The sequence below is a fragment of the Thermobia domestica genome, chromosome 3 (assembly GCF_964235325.1).
Source record: "Thermobia domestica chromosome 3, izTheDome1.hap1.1, whole genome shotgun sequence".
NCBI classification, from domain to species: Eukaryota; Metazoa; Arthropoda; class Insecta; order Zygentoma; family Lepismatidae; genus Thermobia; species Thermobia domestica.
The window spans coordinates 322,936,528-322,957,259 of record NC_137456.1 but is presented as its reverse complement, the minus strand read 5'-3'; the positions used below and the strand labels follow the sequence as shown (position 1 = coordinate 322,957,259).

The following is a 20,732-nucleotide window of genomic DNA, read 5'->3' as shown; positions in this document are numbered from 1 at the left end:
AGCCTGCCACACCTTTTTCGGTATCCTCTCTTCTCCCATACGGTAAACTGAGAAAATATCACGCCATACAAATCAAACTTCTTCACGTGGTGTACACGTGATAATAGTACTTGCTTTTCTTTTTTCAATTTTCTGTTTCAAAACTCTTGCATCTGAAGAGCAAGATGTTTTCAGAAAATGATTTGATCTTCATGTTAGTTGACTTCGCCTATTGAGAAAGATCACAGTGTATCATAGAAACGAATCAAAAACTCTTCAAGGCGCAATAAACAACGTAGATTAAAACTACCAGTTTTAAAATAATATTAGACACCAATTTACGCGTGCGCACTTGCTAATATATATATATATATATATATATATATATATATATATATATATATATATATATATATATATATATATATATATATATATATTTCTTCTGGGAAAATATCAACTTTATACTTCGATACTAATAGATTTCAGACATTTTGTTACTTTCATTTTAGGAGCGACACTGTACATTATACCAGATGATGTGATTTATGATCCTGTGGCTTTAGTACAGTTTCTTGAGAAGCACAAAATTACACGTATGTTATTTACACCGTCGTTATTGGAAGCAGTGTTAGACTATAAAGGACTTAATCTTAAAAATGCATTTAAGAGTATGAGGTAAGCCACTTTATTATCTATAGTATTTTTACAGATTCTTAACATTTTTAAAGCTGAGCTATGTTAATAATTAAGATTACATAGGATTAAGAATACATACAAAATACAAGTATCTATAGTACAAATCTACTAGGCTTGTTGAATAGAATCTTTTGTAGCTAATGTAATCTTTTTGTATGTATTTTCTTTACTGTTTTATCATGTGGTTCGAATCCCACATGAAGCTACGTTAAGCTGTAGGCCTACGTCTCATATAGCCTCACTGCTTAAAGGAATGCTAATATCAAAACCAAATCAAATCTTTCCTGTTATATGTCTTTTTGTATGTTTTTATCTTTAGTAAGACTATTCATGGCTTTGGATTGATTATTTTAACAAAAGAGACACTGCCCAAAGCTTAAAATCCACTTTATTTTAAATTATAATTTGTAACTGTTTCGGATATCTAGCATATCCTTCTTCAGACACTATCGAACATAAATGAAAATACAGACATATATATAGCCATTGTTATGACAAAGTTTAAATTCTTTAACCGTCATATATATAGTCATTGTTGTACTTTTTATTTTTATTTATTTATTTATTTATTTATTATTATTCTCCTATTTTCTGAGGCTTTCAGCCAATCCCATAAGTCTTGTTTAATAGAATCTTCACGGTTTTTTCTATATAATTTTCTTTACTATGTCTTTGTGTATGATTTTTCTGTACTACATCTTCCTGTATGCTTTTCTTTACTATATCTTTCTGTATGTTATTCTGTCTATATTTTCAATGTATGTTTTTTTTCTTTACTATACCTTTTATTATTTTTTCTTTACTATATTTTTCTGTTTTTTTTTTAGTTTACTATAAATTGTTTTTTTCTTTACGATACTTTCATGTATTTTCCTTTACCATATCCTTTTGTATACCTTTTCTTTGTTATGTGTTTCTGTGTGCTTTTACTCTACTATATCCTTCTGTTGCTTTTTTTCTTTCTTTTCTGTATCTTTCTAGTTTTCAGTTTACTATATCTTTCTGTATGTTTATTTTCTATGTTTTTTCTTTACTATATTTTCTGTTTTCTTTACTATATTTTATCTATGTTTTTCTTTACTATGTCTTGGGGGACATGATGGCTCAGTGGTAGAGCGCTTACCTTTGGTGGTTTTGTTCCTGGTGCGATCCGCGGCCTACAACGATAACCTCTGTATTTACTTCATTCTTCCTTTATTTTATTCAGTATGTTGGGCAAAAAGTGCTTTAATGCATGCACTAACTATACCGTGGAAGAAGAAGAAGAAAATGATGTAATGTCATGAATAATCTTATTTTGTAAATGTGTAATTTTAAGTCGTTAGATATTAATGTTTGTTGACTCGCAGTTAGGACAATAGTTTGGTTACCAAGGTAACAGTTCCGTTGCCAATTTATCTATGATTAATAATATGTAATGCAAGAGGACGCCATGTTAGTCACAAGAGTATTGATCGCCGTGAAACAAATAATAAGTATTCTAAAATACAATGCATTTAACTGATTGCAAATAGTGTGTAGTCCTTGTTTTATTATCCTAGTGGATAACAATAATATTATGTATGAGGAAATACTACGATAAATCTGTAAAATAAGTAAATCGAAGTGTCGTTATAGGCGAATTAAATTTGCAATAGACAATATCGTATTCATGTGTTTTCTCGAAGTATTGCCGTTTTCTCTCACTTCCTCATTCTATCAATTTTTCCATCGTCATTCACTTGCCTGAATCATCGTCTCCCTTAGCCTAAGGGCATAATCATAGAACGTTAAATTGAAAGATTTAATTTAATATTTTACTATAACTTTCTCTCTCTTTTTACTTTACTATGTTTCTGTACATTTTTCTGTACTATATCTTTCTCTATGCTTCTTGTCACCTCATGTGCTTGGGGTCCCTGGTTCGATCCCAGCTCTCGCGAAGTGAACTTTATGATGGACAAACACCGTGTGTGGGGGTTTTCTCGGGGCTCTCCTGTTTCCTCCCACTTTCTTCATTATACCATTTCATTCATTATTTCATCACTATCTCCTTTAGTCTAGCCGGCATATTCGTGGGACGTAAAACTCAAAGATTTCATTTCATTTTTTCTATGTTTCTTGTTTACTGTATCTTTCTGTATGTGTTTCCTTAATATAACTTCCTGTATGCTTTTTTTCCCACTATATCTCTGTATCTTTTTAAAATTGAATCTTTGTGCTTTTCTGTGCAGCTTATCGTCAATCTCTAAATCATGAAGATTTTGCTACTGTTTGTGTTTAATGTTTTCTTTATTTCCTTTACGTAGTAGATGTTAATTTGTCAAGTTCCTTCATGTAAATTTTACTCCATTGTCTACATTTGATCTCATATCGTGCTTTGCTAATTGTTACGTTTACTTAATTTCACTTGTACTATTTTAAAACCTCAGGAAAAAACGACTATCTTCAACACAAAAAAGAATTTAACCATACTAAATTCATTGACTTCGCTCATTTTATTTTTTCTCCCGATATTACAACTCATGCCCTTTTCTAATTTTTTCTTAAATCACACAATATAGTTCTCTGGTTGCTTAGTGATAGAGCGTTCATCTCTGGTGCTTGAGATCCTTGGTTCGATCCCAGCTCGCACCAATGATCTTTGTAGTGGCCGTGTGCGTAAGTTTTCTTGGGTTTCTCCCGTTTCCCCCCACTTTCTTAATTTCACCATTTCATTAATTTCTCATCATCACCGTCTCCTTTGGCCTAGCCGACACAGCCGTGGAACGTAAAGTTTAAAGAAAGAATATAGTTCTCTCTTTTTCTAATTTTTGTTGTGGTCTGTATACTGACTTACGGAGATCTAAGCTCTGTCTTCCCAGAACTCTACATTAATATTCGTGCCACATGATTGTAATCTGTAACGATAACTTGTAGAAATACGTATATGTTATTAAGGATAGTGGTCTGTTTCTTACGATATCATTTCCTATTGTCTGTGTCGTATGGTATCATACGTTTTTTTTTTTTTTTTGGTGTGTGTGTGTGTGTGTGTGTGTGTGTGTGTGGCCAAACATGTAGAAACTTGTTCGTTCTGGATAGTTCTTTATATAGTATGAGAGGAAGCCATAGTGGATGTTTGTAAGTTCGTTTATAAACAAGATCATTTATAAAAATAATAAGTTAAATGCAGAAAATCCACGAAAAATACAGGAGTTCAAATAAATTCAATTTCCTGTGTTATCATTTGAACAGTTGGTACTGTTGCAGACAAACTTAGAGATCTCTTACCATTTTCCCCGACATCTTAGGCAGCACGTGCGCTATCATTCTCTTCAATGTTTCCGTACTTCCGTAACACTTGTGTAGATACTGTCGAAAGAAACAAAATTCAGCATTTAAAAAGAAAAAAAAAGCAATGAATGAAAGATAAAAGAAAAGGACAACAGAGAGATGTGGCAACGTTGATTTTCAGGTAACAGAGGTCATAAATCTGTAACAAATGTCGCCAAGAACAGCAGGGAGAGTTTTGAAGATGTTCCAGATTCCAGAAAAAAAGTATCTCTATCTATGTGTGCTAGTATATATGAATTATTTTTTAAATATTTCCATAATTTTACTATAACGAACTTATGGCTATTATATAACCTAAAACGTTTTAAATCTAACCGTTGTCTTTTATTAAATCATCTTTGCCATTTATAAATATATTAGTATCTAAATAGGTAAGATTCCTTTGAATGTTAAAATTATTTCTTTGTCATTCATTTATATATGTACATTCAGCGACAAAAGTTCTTTGCGTATAATGAAATTAGTTTCGTAAATAATTTCAAAATGAAAGGGCAAAGTTTTCATTAAGTTAAAAAGAATGCAATTTTATGTACGTTCCAGCCATATCACGTTGTACATTGCAACCATACCACGTATTCCTAAAATAAATTTTACGAAATGAAAATAACTTTGTCGCTGACTGTGCATGATTTATATTATATTCCTCTTTCAGCTCGATAACAGCAAAGCAATCGAAATAATTTGATCGGCAAAAATTTTCATTTTAGAGCTTTATAAACATTTTCTCAGTATCGAAAATATGTGCAGTATCAAGTGCTCAGTGTGTTTTTAAATCTATAATATATTTTCTTGCAGAAAAATTATTTTTTGTGGTGAAGTTGTGACTACCATTCTAAGGGATCGTGTATCAAAATTGTTCCCATGGATTCAACTTCTCAACTTGTATAGTGTCTCCGAATGCCACGATATAGCCTGTGCAGGTTTGTGGTTACTTTCATCATTTTTAATTCTTCTTTTATATACACATTTATCTTATATAAGATTGATTACTTACAACTTTGTAAGAGAAATTAAAATTTGATGGGGTTTTCTGTAATCCAATTATAATGTAACTAACAGGGTGAGAAATACTGGGGCGATATGGGGTTTTTCTCCTTTAATAAAATTTTCATTCCTCTCAAAGAAACTGACTGTACTACAGCACACACTGGCATTAACAGTAAGATTCCTGTTATAGTAAGCCATTTTTGATTGAGGTTTAATGTGGACGTCAACATCGTGGCTATTTGTTCCCGTCCCAATCAACGTGGCTCCTCCAAACTCGCACTGCCGCAAAATAGAAAAAAGACAATAATAAATAAAGGAACAACAATAAGAAATAGGAAAATATAACAAGAAATAGTAAATGTGGAACAATAACAACAAATAGGGAACAAGAACAATAACAACAAAGAAACAGAGAACAGTAGCAAGAAATACTACCAATATTGAGTATAGAAAATACAGGGAACAACAATAAACAATGGAAAAACAAGAAGGCTGAATAAAAAATAATAATGTTACTGTTATTTGCCTGTGCTGCACTTTTATTAGGGTAAAATGGGGATGGCGGCATCGAGACCACTGTTTCCCGTTACGACAAACACAACTATACAAACACTAACTACTATAAACAAAACGGGCCCAAGAAACAACACCCACAGCCCATCTCACTATAACATGTTTATCTTGGTGTCACCAATCGCCAGAGCCTCGTTAGCCTGCATTGCAATGAATGTAGTTTCCAGGGTTTACTATGAGGAAATGAAGATGGCATTTGGGCACTCACAAGGGAGCGCCTCTTACACCCCAGTAAGTCATTTTATAGCCTCATTCGACACTGTACAAATTCCAGGAAGGTATGTGTAGCTTCGGTGGCTAAAAGTTTGCTGCGGATAGGACCATTAGGATTACAGTTTCGCAGCGTAATTTCTTATAATGTTAGTATGTGTATAATCGGCAAAGACATGTGTATGGCAAATTTCACGTTAAAAGAGCAGTAAATAAGAACAATAGAACGAAAATAAAATTTTCTTGTCCATTTAGCAATAATTTGTTTTACTCATTCTAATTTTCGTATGAAATTTATCATACAAATATATATTTCTCGATTATACACATAGTATCAGTATTTAAAATATCCTGCAAAATCATTATCAAATTATATTCTTACAAGAAGGCAGTTATTGATATGCGACAATCATTTTGGACATGAGTGTACATACAGTTGTAAACAATTAGAAGCAAACTGTCTATATTGAATAAAGATACTTTTAGCTTATATGAAAGAGAATGTTACTTTATTATTATAATAACTTTTTTTTTGAAACTTGAATAGACATAACTTTCTTGATTCCAAGTAATCAATAGTCTGCTAATAATTTTCTAACTTGGCCATTCTTCTGTATTATGAGTTAAACTTATAAACTTCTAAAAGGAAAATTACCTCTATGGTAACGTATCTTATTAAGAAAATTATTTGTATTTTCTTTCTTTCTTCCTTTGTGTATTATATTTCAATTTAAGACAAATTATCTGGTTTGTAACAACGAATAGTGCTCAAAATAGTACAAAATAAAACCAGTTTCCAGTCAATTTTAAATTTAGATGAAACATAACAATGAACGACAGTGTCAATATGTATTGTATACATAACAGTTTGCATTTATTTTTATAAGCTTCAGCTTAGACCGACGCTCAAATTTTTATTCAGCTTTCTGCAAGTGGGAAAATAGATAAAGTTTTTCGACAGCTTCTTTATGCCATGCAGCCAATCACCGACATTCCCTTTCATTTCTGAACTATTAAAAAAAAAAAAAAAAAAAAAAAAAATGAAGGCGGAGATTCACACCTAAGGTTTGAATAGACAGTCCATAAGTTGCTACTAAGACGCTAATGTAAGGCTGTTTTGTAGAAGTAAGTTTGATGTGACTATGCTTATTACGCACGAGTAGGTGTATTTTGCAGTGCGGTGCATGTAATCAATACATTTGGTGTGATGGCATATATACACTCGATGTCGACATAGAGCTACCTCATGACTGTATCGTTGGCATACGACCCGGGTTCGATTCCGCTACACTTTAGGCCCACGCCTTATATAACATTAGTACTGAGAGAAACGTTAAACTGCAAATTAACCAACTAATCGACCCCGTCATTTAAAAAATGAAATGAAATCTTTACGTCCCACGGTTATGCCGGTTAGACTAAAGGAGATGGTGATGATGAGTAATAAATGAAATGGTGGAATGAAGAAAGTGGGAGGAAACGGGAGAACCCGAGGAAACCCACACACACGGTGTTTGTCCACCACAAAGTTCACTTGGCGGGGGCTGGGATCGAACCCAGGACCCCAAGCACCAGAGGTGAACACTCTACCATTGAGCCACCGCGGCCCCCACCCGTCATTTAAATATCCCGTGTAAACGAGAAGCTTACAGTCATAACATATTGTATACCAATATCATATCAGAATTTTACCAAGGGTGTACTAAAATACTCAAGGTCACATCACATATATATTAAACAATAATAATGTAACTTAAACGTGTATTATTATTATGCATATGTCTGGTATAATGTACGTTATTACTTTTACATAATAAGTATGAAGTAATAAATATTGTTTTCGAAAGGTTAACTATTACGATTAGACATTCTGTACGCTTTTAAAGTAGTAAATGCTGATATTCGTTGGAAGATAGGTAGCTCTTTCTGAGTGAATACTTCTTTCCAAGTAATTTTCAAGATTAGAGTATTTCGAGTCATTGAACGCGATACGAGAAATTTCACGGGTCGTCTTGTCTCGTGTCGAAAGTTCGAGCGTGTCAAATTCCACAGAAGTGCTTCTTATTGAACGTCATCTAGTTTTCGGGATGACACTATACTTGATATTTAATACAAAATACAAATAAATAATAATTCGAAGGGAAAATAGTTTTAGTAATTGCATTTTCTTCAAAAATTTACCTTGTAAAAAGAAAACCGGCACAGTAGACCTACGCCTTTACAAGAAATAGAGTAATGAACAAATTTTGCGAACAATTTTTCTCTCGACTCACAAACGATGTATCAGGAAAATGAAGTGAAATCTGTAAGTTTTATGCCCCACGGTTATGCCGGCTAGGCTAAAGGAGACGGTGATGATAAGAAATGAAGGAAATGGTAGAATGAAGAAAGTGTGTGGAAATGGGAGGGCTCCGAGAAAACCCATGCACACGGTGTTTGCCCACCACAAAGTTCACTTGACGCGAGCGGGCTCGAACCAGGGACCGCATGCAGCAGAGGTGAACGCTCTACCACTGAGCATCCGCGGCCTCAGAATATTTTACAAGTACGAACCTACACATATATCTGTACTCACACGCTGAGTAATGGTGTAACGCGCTTGCCATAAACCTTGTTTGTCAGAGTGCTATGTTCAAAATTTTTAGTTTTTGCTTTTGATACACTTTTTGCTTATTTTAGCATTCATTATGGCTAATTAAAGATAATTAAACTAATCAATGATAATTTTATTTTCATTCTACTCTTCAACCCCGCAATAATGAAAGCATTAAAAGTGTAATAATAATAGCAGTGAATGTTTCTGTGTTAAAGATTAATTGTATATATATATATTAAAATCAATGGAACAAATGATTTCAGTTCACGATCAGTCTTACGCAACGGAAGTTTATAATCAGAGAGTTCACTGTAGATTATTTCTTTGCATTCTCGTAAAATACATTTAGTAAAACAATATTTTTTTAAAAGTTACTGTTTTTTTTAGCTATTAGTGTTTTCGTCATCATATACCTAGGTACGAGGAATATTATCGAGAGTTCATATTTTGATAAGAAATAATTGTGCGAAATAGAACAAGAAAAGTGGAAAAAAAATCACTGTTCCACAGATTTTAGGAAATTTTATCTAACGATGACATAAGCAGTCATTTTTGGATAATTTTAGGGTGGTGACCAGGAAAATGACACCGAAAAAGTGGCATTTGTTTCTGTTTTAAAGTTATAAAGGGAAAAGGGAACATCAGCCGAGATAAACAGAAAATATGTCTATTTTTGCAATTTCCAAAACGAAATTTCAAACTTCGAAACTTCAATATGTTCACACTTCCTAGACATTTTTCATAGCCGCGTATACTAGAAACTTCATACTGTTTTTATGAGCAAAGTTTATGTCGCTATATTCGAAGGGAAATGAAAAATGTTACGAAATTGTTAGATTTTGTGATAGGTTTAGAAAACAATTATTATTGAAAATTTTATTGAAGTAAAATGTCCTTTTAAAAGTCGTTAGTGCGGATTATGAACTTCCGTTCCGTAAGATCGTGAACTGAAATTACTTGTTGCGTTAATTTTCATACAAATATTATACAATTCATCTTTAACATATAACATGTACTGTTATTATTACATAATTAATGCCTTTTTTTTTTTTTTTTTTGCAATGAATTGTATTAGGATCAATCGAAGAGTTTCCATTGAAACTTGTTCGAAAAGTTATAATAATAAGAAAATGATGTTTGTAACTATTTAAAAGTACCTATTTTCATTACGTGTAGATGTCATTTTTTATGTAATAAAAGAATCCCCAATACTACAGTTCACTTTCTCCTACAAATACGCTCTGTTAGAAGGGTAATGTTTGGACAGTTTCTCAGTTCCCCAATTGCCTCATGGTACTGGATCAATACCGAAAAATCTGTTATCACTAGGAATAAAATCCGACAGCATGCACGTTTACTGAAAACACATTTCTGTAACAAAAAAAGCTTTTTCTATATTTCCTTCATATGTAATCAAGATCAATTACGCATTATCAGTAAATTAGCATAACATTTATAGAATACTATTCAAAGTTGTCAAAGTGAAAATTATATAATATTAAAATTATTCCAAAATGCTATCTGCCAATCCGTGAGGTTACAGGAGTCAAAGAACACTTAGTGGATTCATTGTGAAAACCCAGCTAGTGTCGGCAGCGCTAGCCTTTAATCACTTAGACAAGCATTACCGGTAAGGGGCAATATTGGTGACTACACATTTTCCCTAAGTTACGGGTGTCAAAGCCCCAATGATAGGCCCTAGTCCTTACATGCTCTTGTGCCACGGATTTTCTACTAACTACTCGAGATGCAAGAGACCTTTGCTAGTTTTGAAAGTAACCACAAACCTCAGACTGCTTCTCAGTGCCATAAATCTGTTCTTGAAAAAGACCGAAGGGCTAGAAAAGCTCCATTCCACAGCTGTGGTATAGACGGAGTTTAAAAACCTGTTTTAAATGGTTAGCTCGAATTTCTCGCACACTGCTAATGCAAACAAGCAGAAACAGAGATCGCGTTGTTGCAAATCTTCACATGAAAAAAAAGGGGGAGGGGGAAGAATGAATAACTTAATTGAAGGCTTGTAGTAAAATTATAAGCCCATATAAACAATCCTTTATTATCGATCTGACTCCATGTACATTTTTGTAAGGATTTGTTTATTGGTTACTGAGAAATTCTCAAAAAAAGTTCCAATGTTATTTGATAGGGGAAAACTCGACTCTGCGAAGAGGTAGCAATAGCCTTAAAGTATATTTTTTTTTAACTCTCTCTCTCTCTCTCTCTCTCTCTCTCTCTATATATATATATATATATATATATATATATATATATATATATATATATATATATATATATATATATAAGTGTATTGAGAGCGCATATTGCTGTACTAATATGAACAAAATCTAGAAGATGTAAAACATGCACGTTGGTAATCCAAATATGTTAAGAGAACACAATTTACTAGATGATCCCGTCTCATATAGCCTTGGTACTGGATAGTATATTAAACAACAAATCATCAATCATTTAATCATGCTACAGCTACAGTGAATGTTAGCACGTGAGCGCTTGAAAGTTATCAGCAGTCATACATGACTGTTCCATGCCAACTAAACTAATTATTCACGACTTGCACTGAGAGGAAGCTCAGGAATCATAAAGGTCTACAATAGATACGTATTATTTTGGAGATTCTTATGAAAGTACCTAGGTATTTGTTACATAACTCTTTATTTCCAGATTTGACTCACCTTGCTTCCGATGAACCCAAGAAGTTCTGTCCAGTTGGATCTCTGCTTCCTGGCGTCCATGTTGTTATACTGGATGAAGATATGAACGTTCAGCCAATCGGAGCTCGTGGTGAAGTAAGATAATATTTGAGTTAATCTTCTATATCTTGTTATAATCATATATCTATCAGTGTCATCTAAAAAAATAAACTTTAAGGTTTAAAGTTGTATTTTCCACTAGCAAAAGAAAGGTAAGAGATTCTACTGTACGCAGTTGTCTTAAATTTCAGGATAGCATATATAGTGATCTGGTTAAATTAAATGACACTGGAGGTGAAAATCACTAGTAACTTACTTTAAGAAAAAACATCTTTGTTATTGCTTTTATTACTGCGAAAGTATGGCCAGAAACAGAAAATGAGGCGTTTATATCAGGTAACCAAGAAAGTTCGTGTGGTTTTAGTATAAAAAAGAAAAGTTCCAAAGGAATGCTCTTACCTTATGTTTATTCAGCAAGTATCCACAATCCGCTTCTACAACCTTCTCCCATCGTTTTACAAGCCTGTAGATGCCATTTTTGAAAAAAATCTTTGTGTTGGGACTCAAAAAACTGCGCCACCGCGTTTTCAACCTCGTCTCGAGTTTTGAATTGTCGATTGCGCATATGGTTGTCCATAGACAAAAAAAAGATGGTAGTCTGATGGAGCAATGTCTGGTGAATACGCTGGATATAACCAAAGTTCCCAGCCGAGAGAAGAAATGGAGTTTTTTTTTTCCAAGCTGTTCGGCTACTCTTTGCAATTGTGCTACACCTCTTTGATTATGGTTTTACCACTTTCCATGAACTCACAATGTACAATCCCAGCAGTAGTCCACCATATACACAGCATCACCTTCCGCTGATGAAGAGCAGGTTTTGCACTTAAAGGCATGGAGTCATTTGACGATAGCCAATCACACGTCAAAATGCGGTCCAAAAATGGTCAGTTGTTGTTCTTAGGCAGTAAGGAAGAGCAAATGTTCAGTCGTTGGATACGGTTCGCAGCAGCCAGCACGTGAGGGACCCAGTTACTCAGTTTCCACGATTTTCCAAGCTCATGCAAGTGCACACGAATGGTTTCATCGCTTACCCCAAATCGTTGAGCGAGTTCTTGAAACGTTTGACTTGAATCCTCTTTAATTGCTGCCTTGAGTTGGTCCAAATCGAGAGATTTTGGTCTGCCCGATCGAGGTTTGTATTCAAGTGTCTCATCACCGGTCGAAAAGATCTGAAACCACTTTTGAGCTGTCCGTTCACTAATTGTACCTTCTCCAAACGCTGCACGTATTTTTCTTCCTCTGTCTGCACCTTTTGGGCCCAACTTAAAGTCATACAGTAAACAAGCGTTGATTACTGCGTTCTACACAGACATGGTTCACTGCGAATACTTGATCTCGAACTGTCGAATTCGACCTGTTATCTACATTAGCCGACGTGTCAATGACTCAGCTTTCAGAAACTGTCACATATAGGTACCCGTGGCGGCAGAAATGATTACTACCCCACAAAAAATAGCGGCAGGTGTAAAAACCGCACGAACTTTCTTGGTTGCCTCGTAGTAGTGTTTCTAACCCACGGGGATCCTAACCTCCAAGATAAGTAAATGTCAGCAATGCTTAACGTAACTAAGATATATTATGATAAGTTTATCTGTAGCTCCAAGTATTTATAAGAGTTCCGTGCCGTCCATACCATTTCTCTCATTTTCTGCTTTTCTTCACTTTCTTATGAAGAGTCACCATCACTGCCACTATTGTCAGCTAAGTTTATTGTTATACTTTTCATGCGGTAGTCTATTTGAGGTTTCATTTGCAAATATGATTCAAGATGCTGTCATCTGTGCCATCAATAAACACTCCGGAAGAGAGGATACCAACAGGATCCTTTTTTAACTGGTAGAAATAACATATTTCGAGGGGAAAAGGCGTTATCCTAATATTCCACGTCTAATGGAAGAAATAAGCTAAAATAATCACACTGATTAAACTCTGCACGTTATGGTCACCTGTTAAAGACTGATTGTGATAGGTTCCAGCGAGAAACAAGAGGATGCGGCTTGCTACTGCGCATTTAAATTCCATTCGCCTTCCGACTTGCTCATGAATGTGAAGTCGTCTTGTTTTGAAGGTCTTATTACTGTGAAAAACTTATGCAGAAGATTTTTATGAAAATTTATAATTTTGTGCTAGTTTGTAAAAATGTTGGCGTACTTCTAAGAGGCACTTTGCGAAGATGCCATTATAATCTTAAATCTATGATTAAACGTTAATTCTTAATTCCTTCAATGATTACACACTTCTTGAACCTGCATGCAAATCTTTACATTATATAGTAATTACGTAACAAACATATTACGAATTAGCACTATAATTGTGGTGCTTTTGAGTATTTTTACCGTCTATTAAATGCAGTGAATAAAAGAGTGCGTCTAAAAACTATGAACATGTTCAGTTAATATACTTTAAAGAGTTATTTTCATTCCTACGTTATGTTCTGTTATTGTATTTTCTTCATTACCAGATATATGTAGGAGGACCAACACTTGCTCTTGGGTACTTAAATAGACCAGAACTAAATGCTACACGATTCATCCCAAGGCCACCACAGGTGTCTGCTACAGTTGGTAACCGATTATACCGAACAGGAGACTGGGGATATGTTCTTAGTGATGGCAGCCTGGAGATCTGTGGACGGTGTGACTCGATGGTTAAAATTCGAGGTTACAGCGTCGAGTTACAAGTAAGTTGTGCGTTGTCTTTGTTTAAGTATTAATTATAACAGATTATTTTCTTCTTTTAATGTATATGTTTCATTAATTTAGTTATAGTTTTGATAACATGTTGATTCGAATTCTATTCCTGTTAATTGTATTGTAAAGTGGCACAAGAGAGTGAATCCAACATGTGAAACGGCACAGAAAGAAGTAGCCTATAGCATGACACGAAGCATAGTCTTTTCTTGCCATTGAAAGAGCAAAGCGTGTTATTTTAGGCATAATTCATTAGTAAAGACTGGGAGATATGGCAAAATATAAGTGTCAAAATTTCTCACTTTTACAAAAATTAAGTAATGAAACTGATTTTATTGTGACGAAACAGTGAATGCAATCCGTAAACCAATATGTGCGTTCGAAAGAGTAATCCCTCCTCTATAATCTGATAACACCATATTGCCACACGCGAAACATGACGGGAAATACGACGCCATTTACAGCAGTCACTGAGATGCCCTCGTCACTCTAGTATCATGGAGCAGAGAGCGAATATCAAATTCTGGGTGAAAGTGCCACAGAGACTGTTGATTTGATGCGGAGAGTGTATGGAGATACGTGTATGTCTCGTGCACAGATCTTTAGATGGTGTGAACATTTTAAACGTGGTGTGGAATCGACTAACGATGAACCTTGGCCAGGTCGTCCAATGTCAGATCGTAAGGAAGAACTCATGGTAAGTGTCCGTGAACGTGTGCAAGAAGATGGTCGCATGACTGTTAAAATAATGGCAGATGAGTTTGGTGTTAACAGGGAGACAATTCGTAAGATATTAGTGGAAGATTTGGACAAGAAGCAGATCGCATCGCGGTTTGTGCCACACTCATTGTCTGAGGAACAAAAACAAGAACGTGTTGCTTACGTCCATGACATCCTGGCAACGGCTCGTAGAAATAAAAATTTCCTGCTTTCCACTGTTGCGAATGTTGGTATTATCTTTATGATCCACCTATTAAACGTCAGAGTGCCGAATGGAATTCCCAAGGATCTCCACAAGGCAAGAAACTTCGACTTCAGAAGTCAAAAGTAAAGAAAATTCTCCTGTGTTTCTACGACAATAAGGGTATCATTCATCATTAATTTGTACAATCCACAGCAAAAAATCTGCAACATGAGCATGTAAGTTTATTGTGAAACTACGCCTAACAGCGCAGGGAATCAACATAACGTCTAAGTGGCACGAATCACGCCAGGAAAAACTTCGCGTCCTCTCCTGCACACTTATTTTGGAGCAAAAGACTTCGTCATTTCCCAATAAACTTACATGCTCATGTTGCAGGGTTTTTTGCTGGGGACTGTACCACAAGGTCATGGAGTGAATGCCCAGTTTTATTTAAGTGTTTTGGAGCATTTTCATAAAGAGATTTGTCATGTTCGGCCTGAATACTCCATGACAATGCACCGCTCTCCGGGCAGTACTTATTCAGGAATATTTGGTTTAAAAAAATAAATAAATAAAAAGTGTGTGCTGCAGCACTCCTCTGTTTTCCAGATATGTCCTCCTGCAACTATTTTCTGTTCTCTAAACCGAAATTACCATTAAAAGGGCGACTTGTTGACAATGTTGAAGACATTGAAGCAGCTGTGACAACGGAATTATATCACAAACTGAGTTACAGAGGTCGTTCTGCTTCTTGTGTGATTATGCCAACTCGCTGTATTGACGCAGAAGGGATGTACTTTGAATAATAAACAGGTATTATTACATTATATTTGTTTATTTGGTCACAATAAAATCAGTCTCTTTACTTAATTGTCGGACAGTGTAGACTCCGACAAAGCTCAATAGCTCTTGATGAGCCGCGACAAGAAGTAGTGAATTTAAATTTGTGAACCGAGCAATGCCCTTGTGTTTTTATGTGATATATATATATATATATATATATATATATATATATATATATATATATATATATATATATTTGTAACTCTAACTGAACCCAGGTGCTTCGGAAACTTGTGTTGATAAGTCAGTTTGAATGTTCATTTTTTTTTTCACTGGTTATCAAGAAATCAAACTTAAAAATTCTTCTTTATTGATAAATTTAACGTAAGTGCTCTTCCACCATGGTCATTTTCTTCTCTCTATATTTTTTCAGGCTGTAGAAGCTGCACTCTTGGACCTACCAATGGTAAACACAGGTTGTGTATTAGCATTAGGTGAAGAAGGTACCGACAAATTCCTTGTAGCTTACATTGTGCCAGAGAGTAAAACATCTCGGAAGGAAGTAAGAGCGGCTTTGAAGAGAAAACTACCTTTCTACATGATTCCATCCAAATTTGTCTTCTTGAATAGGTACGAAGAAGTCGGTCCATAATGTCTATATTGATTAAGCGCGGTTATCACTTCGTGTATTTCGAAAATCCAAAGATCTTTAAAGTATTAAACTTAGCTAGTTAATTGAAGTATTGTTATAATTACCTATATAATACAATATGTTGTTTTCAGATCGAATGTAGCTTCAAACTTCGGTGGTTTTCAACTTTTTCATTTCTGAGAACAGGAAGAATGGAAAAATCAGTGATGGTTTTTAATGCTTAATTTCGTCCTCTATTTGACTTTTCTTTCAAAAAATCTAGATTTTTAATGCTTAATTTTGTCCAATTGACTTTTCTTTCAAAAAATCTAAATTTTTAATGCTTAATTTCGTCCTCCATTTGACTTTTCTTTTAAAAATCTAGGTTTTTAACTTTTAAACTACGGGATATTTCGTTTTCGAAATACCTTGTTCCTTGTCTTAACTACGGATATTTCGATTACGAAATAGTACTACAATAACTTTTGTAACACTTTTTATTGCATGTGTCTTCAATAAATAGAAGTAAAAACATGGATTTCTTTGTAAACCCTTAAGAAAACGCTTTAAATGTAGTTTAAAGTTTAAAAAGTTACCTCCGCAGTTTAAGGGTTAAAACATTAACCTCCGTAGTTTAAAGGTTAATGCTTAATTTCATCCTTTATTTGATTTTTCTTTCAAAAAAATCTAGTTTTTTAATGCTTAATTTTGTCCTTCGTGTGAGTTTTCTTTCAGGAAATTCTAAGGTTTTAATGATTAATTTCGTTCTTCATATGATTTTTTTTTTTTAATCTGAGTTTTTAGTGCTTAATTTCGACCTTCATTTGACTTTTAAATAATCTAGGTTTAGCTTAATTTCGTCCTTTTTCCCCCAAAAAACACATAGGCTTTTAATACTTAATTTCGTCCTTTTGATTTTTCTTTAACTCGTAAGTACTTGCGCCCTTTTTTGTGACACTAACTCGCGCGGGAGTCCAATAGATCCCCAATTTGCTATTAATTTTTTACAATAAAAACAAAATTTTTAATAATTAAGACAATATAGCAGAACTCTAGACATGTTTTTAAAAGTATTTGCTGCAATTAGATTTTTTGTACTCGTTTTGAGACATTTTTAAAAATATTTTTTCATCAGGACTTCTGGCTAGCAACACAAAAGGTACCTGTTTGAGGGTCTGTGAACACCCCGCGCGAGTGCTTAATGGTTTAAAAAAAAATTAGGTTTTTAATGCTTAATTTTGACCTTCATTTGATTTTCCTTTCAAAAAATCTACAATTGCGATAGTATAGATATATCGTACACAATCGATGAAATTCATCCAATCTTGACCAAACTTGCTTGATGAGCTTAGTACGCAAATTAAATATTTTGGTGTTATGCCATTGATTTGCGAGTTATGAACTGTCAAAATTAGGGTTTGGACATAGTCAAATTTCCGTAGATACTATTTAGAACAAAAATACATGGAAGAAACCTATTATTAAACGTTAAGTTTAGGAACACGGAAATAGATATGAGAAGATTGATTAACTGTATTCCTAAATGCAGTGATCGCTTTTTTGTGGCTATATGGTTATTTTACGCGTGTTCAGTTCGAAAGGCCTGTTCGATTCTCGGTGGGGACACTTGTGGCTTGGATCCCACGCTAAGCTGCAGATTCACACCTCATGTAGCTCCGATGCTGAAAAGGAACTCTGAGCTCCAAGCCTAAATGCAAAGTAGGGGCTTGGTGGCTCAGTGGTTGAGCTCTTACCTCTGGTGCCTGGTTCGATCTCCGCCCAAGTGAAGAAATGAAATGAAATTTTAAGTTTTACGTCCCACGGTTATGCCGCTTAGGCTAAAGGAGACGATGATGATGAGAAATGAATGAAATGGTGGAATGACGAAAGTGGGAGGAAACGGGAGAATTGCGAGGAAACCCACGCACACGGTGTTTGTCAACCACAAAGTTCACTTGGCGCAAGCTGGGATCGAACCAGGACACCATGCATCCCCGCCCAAGTAAGTTTTTGGTGGAGAACATCGTGTCTATGGAGGGGCCGCAGTGGCTCAGTGGTAGAGCGTTCACCTCTGGTGCTTGGGGTCCCGGGTTCAAACCCTCCTCCTGCCAAGTAAACTTTGTGGTGGACAAACACCGTGTGCGTGGGTTTTCTCGGGGTTCTCCCGTTTCCTCCCACATTCTTCATTCCACCATTTCATTCATCTCTCATCATCACCGTCTCCTTTAGCCTAACCGGCATAACCGTGGGACGTAAAACTAAAAAATTTCATTTCATTTCATTTCATTTTCATCGTGTCCATGGGGTTTTCTCAGGGGGTACTCTCGTTTTCTCCCCCATTCTCATTCCACCCACTCTTCCCTCATCATTCACTTACCTTAATCATCGTCTCTGTTAACGTAAACAGCAACGTTAATCGTGCAACGTTAAACTGAAAGATTTCACTTCATTTAATTTCTAAATGAAAAATGTGTGTGTTAAAAAAATGGTAAAAAATAATAAATGAAACGAATGTTTTCTGCAATATGAAAATTTACATCTTAATTAAACTTTGTCAAATTGAACTATAGTAAACAAACTAAGGCCCAAGATAAGCAATGTATTTGGGTAGGCAAATATGTTAAGTGCAGTTACTCATATGAGTACAATTGTAAATCCAAATACACAAATCTGGACGTGCCGTGTATATATGCCTTGTCTTTCCATCCATTTCAAAAAACTTTCAAGAAGTGCTACATGTTCTCTTTGTCTTTTCTCTAAAATATCAAATTTAATTCTTAATTGGTATTTTTAATTTGTTTATTTGTTGTTATTTTTAGTATTCCAATCTTGGAATCGTCAGGTAAGCTGGATAAAAAAGCATTGCCAAAGATAAGTCTCGACACTGAATACGATATTGATCCTCAAGATTTACCATCTACGCCAATGGAGAAAACACTGGCCAAAATTTGGTGCAATGTCCTGAAATTGAATGCTATTGATGTTCAAGAAAACTTCTTTGACTTAGGAGGGTAAGTTTATGTATGGCTAATGTCATTCATGCTATTACTTAATTTATTACATCACAGAATGTTCTTTGCGTCCTTCTAACCGTGATATGAGTATCTTAATAGAGCACGGACTTCGCGTTGACAGGTGAAGCTTCTGAAATTACAACCTGTTTTAAATCAATTAATACTTGTATCTGTGGAAAATGCTGACAGCCGTCAACTTTTTCCTGAAAGAAAGCACTTATGTTGCATTTTATCCTGCTCTCGCCTCCTATTAGGTGTGAAATTTCTAAATAGCAGTAAGGACATTTTATATATTGTTTGTATCTTTGATTTTTTAAAAATCGATTTTTCTAAATTTGCCTTGGTACACTCATGTCCAAAATTATTGTCGCATGTCTATAAATATGTTGTTGTAGGAATATAATTTGATAACGAATTCGCCCGGTATTTCTTATAAAGTTAGCATGTGTATAATCAGCAAAGAGATGTATATGGAAAATTTCATGTCAAAAGAGCAGTAAATAAGAACAATGAAACGGAAATAAAACTTTCTTGTCCATTTAGCAACATTTTGTTTTAGTCCTAATTTTCGTGTTTATAATACTTTTCCTGTTACCACAAATATACATTTATCGATTATACACATAGTATCAGTATTAAAAGTACCCTGGAAAATCATTAACAAATTATATTCTTACAAGAAGACAGTTATAGATAAGCGACATGAGTGTACATATCAAGAAATTAAGCTGTATATATTTTTAAAGTGGTAATACATTTTATTCACTCAGCAGTAATTTCCACTCAATTTCGAATGTTGTCGAAACGTCATTAAATACATTTCACTGAAGGGGTCACGGTGGATCAGTGGTAGAGCGCGTACCTCTAGTTCGTGGAGTCCCTGGTTTGATGCCCGGCCAAGTAAGTTTGTGGTGGACAACATCGTGTCCATGGGTTTTCTTGGGATACTCTTGTTTCCTCCTACATTTTCACTCCACAAATTCTTCCATCATCATTCACTTGCTTTAAGGTTGGTTTAAAGGAACAAGTTTTGCCGATAGATGTCACTACAGTCTTCATATCTCTCCCATGTATTTTTTAGAAAAGGAACTTCATAATCTATCGAAGACAATAATCCGTGCCGATATTTTATTTAGAATTTTCTTCGTTGTTGAAATGACTTAATTGTTGAAATGGATATCCAAACCTTTAACAATCGGACTTTTCAACAATGAAGAAAATTCTAAATAAAAAATCGGCATGGATTGTTTCCTTTAATAGATTACAAAGTTCCTTCTCTAAAAATTTGAAGTCTCTAGGTTGAAATTTGTAAAAGAAATTGTAAATTTTCGTGAAAGGTAAACAATACATGGGTGAGATACGAAGACTGTAGTGACATCTATCGGCAAAACTTGTCCCTTTACACTAACCTTAATCACCCCTTAGCCTAAAAGGCATAATCATGCGACGTTAACCTTAAAGATTTCATTTCATTTTCATTTTTTAACTTCACTGAACGGAATAGGTGTGCATTGTAGTGCTTACTGTTCTTCCTTTGCGGGGCCACAGTGGCTCAGTGGTAGAGCGCTCGCCTCTGGTGC

The 20,732-nt window shown here is 34.7% G+C and overlaps 1 protein-coding gene across 4 annotated transcripts in view; it reads left to right on the top strand.

Moving 5' to 3' along the window:
• The window catches only part of LOC145681174 (uncharacterized), a 396,630-nt gene that overhangs the window by 317,121 nt on the left and 58,777 nt on the right, over positions 1-20,732 (top strand). For all 4 annotated transcript variants that reach the window (XM_081752648.1, XM_081752647.1, XM_081752649.1 and 1 more), the window contains exons 7-12: positions 492-657; positions 4,789-4,913; positions 11,042-11,166; positions 13,592-13,810; positions 15,941-16,137; positions 18,958-19,149. In XM_081752648.1, the coding sequence (XP_081608774.1) occupies positions 492-657; positions 4,789-4,913; positions 11,042-11,166; positions 13,592-13,810; positions 15,941-16,137; positions 18,958-19,149 (1,024 nt within the window). The remainder of the gene's footprint in view (positions 1-491; positions 658-4,788; positions 4,914-11,041; positions 11,167-13,591; positions 13,811-15,940; positions 16,138-18,957; positions 19,150-20,732) is intronic.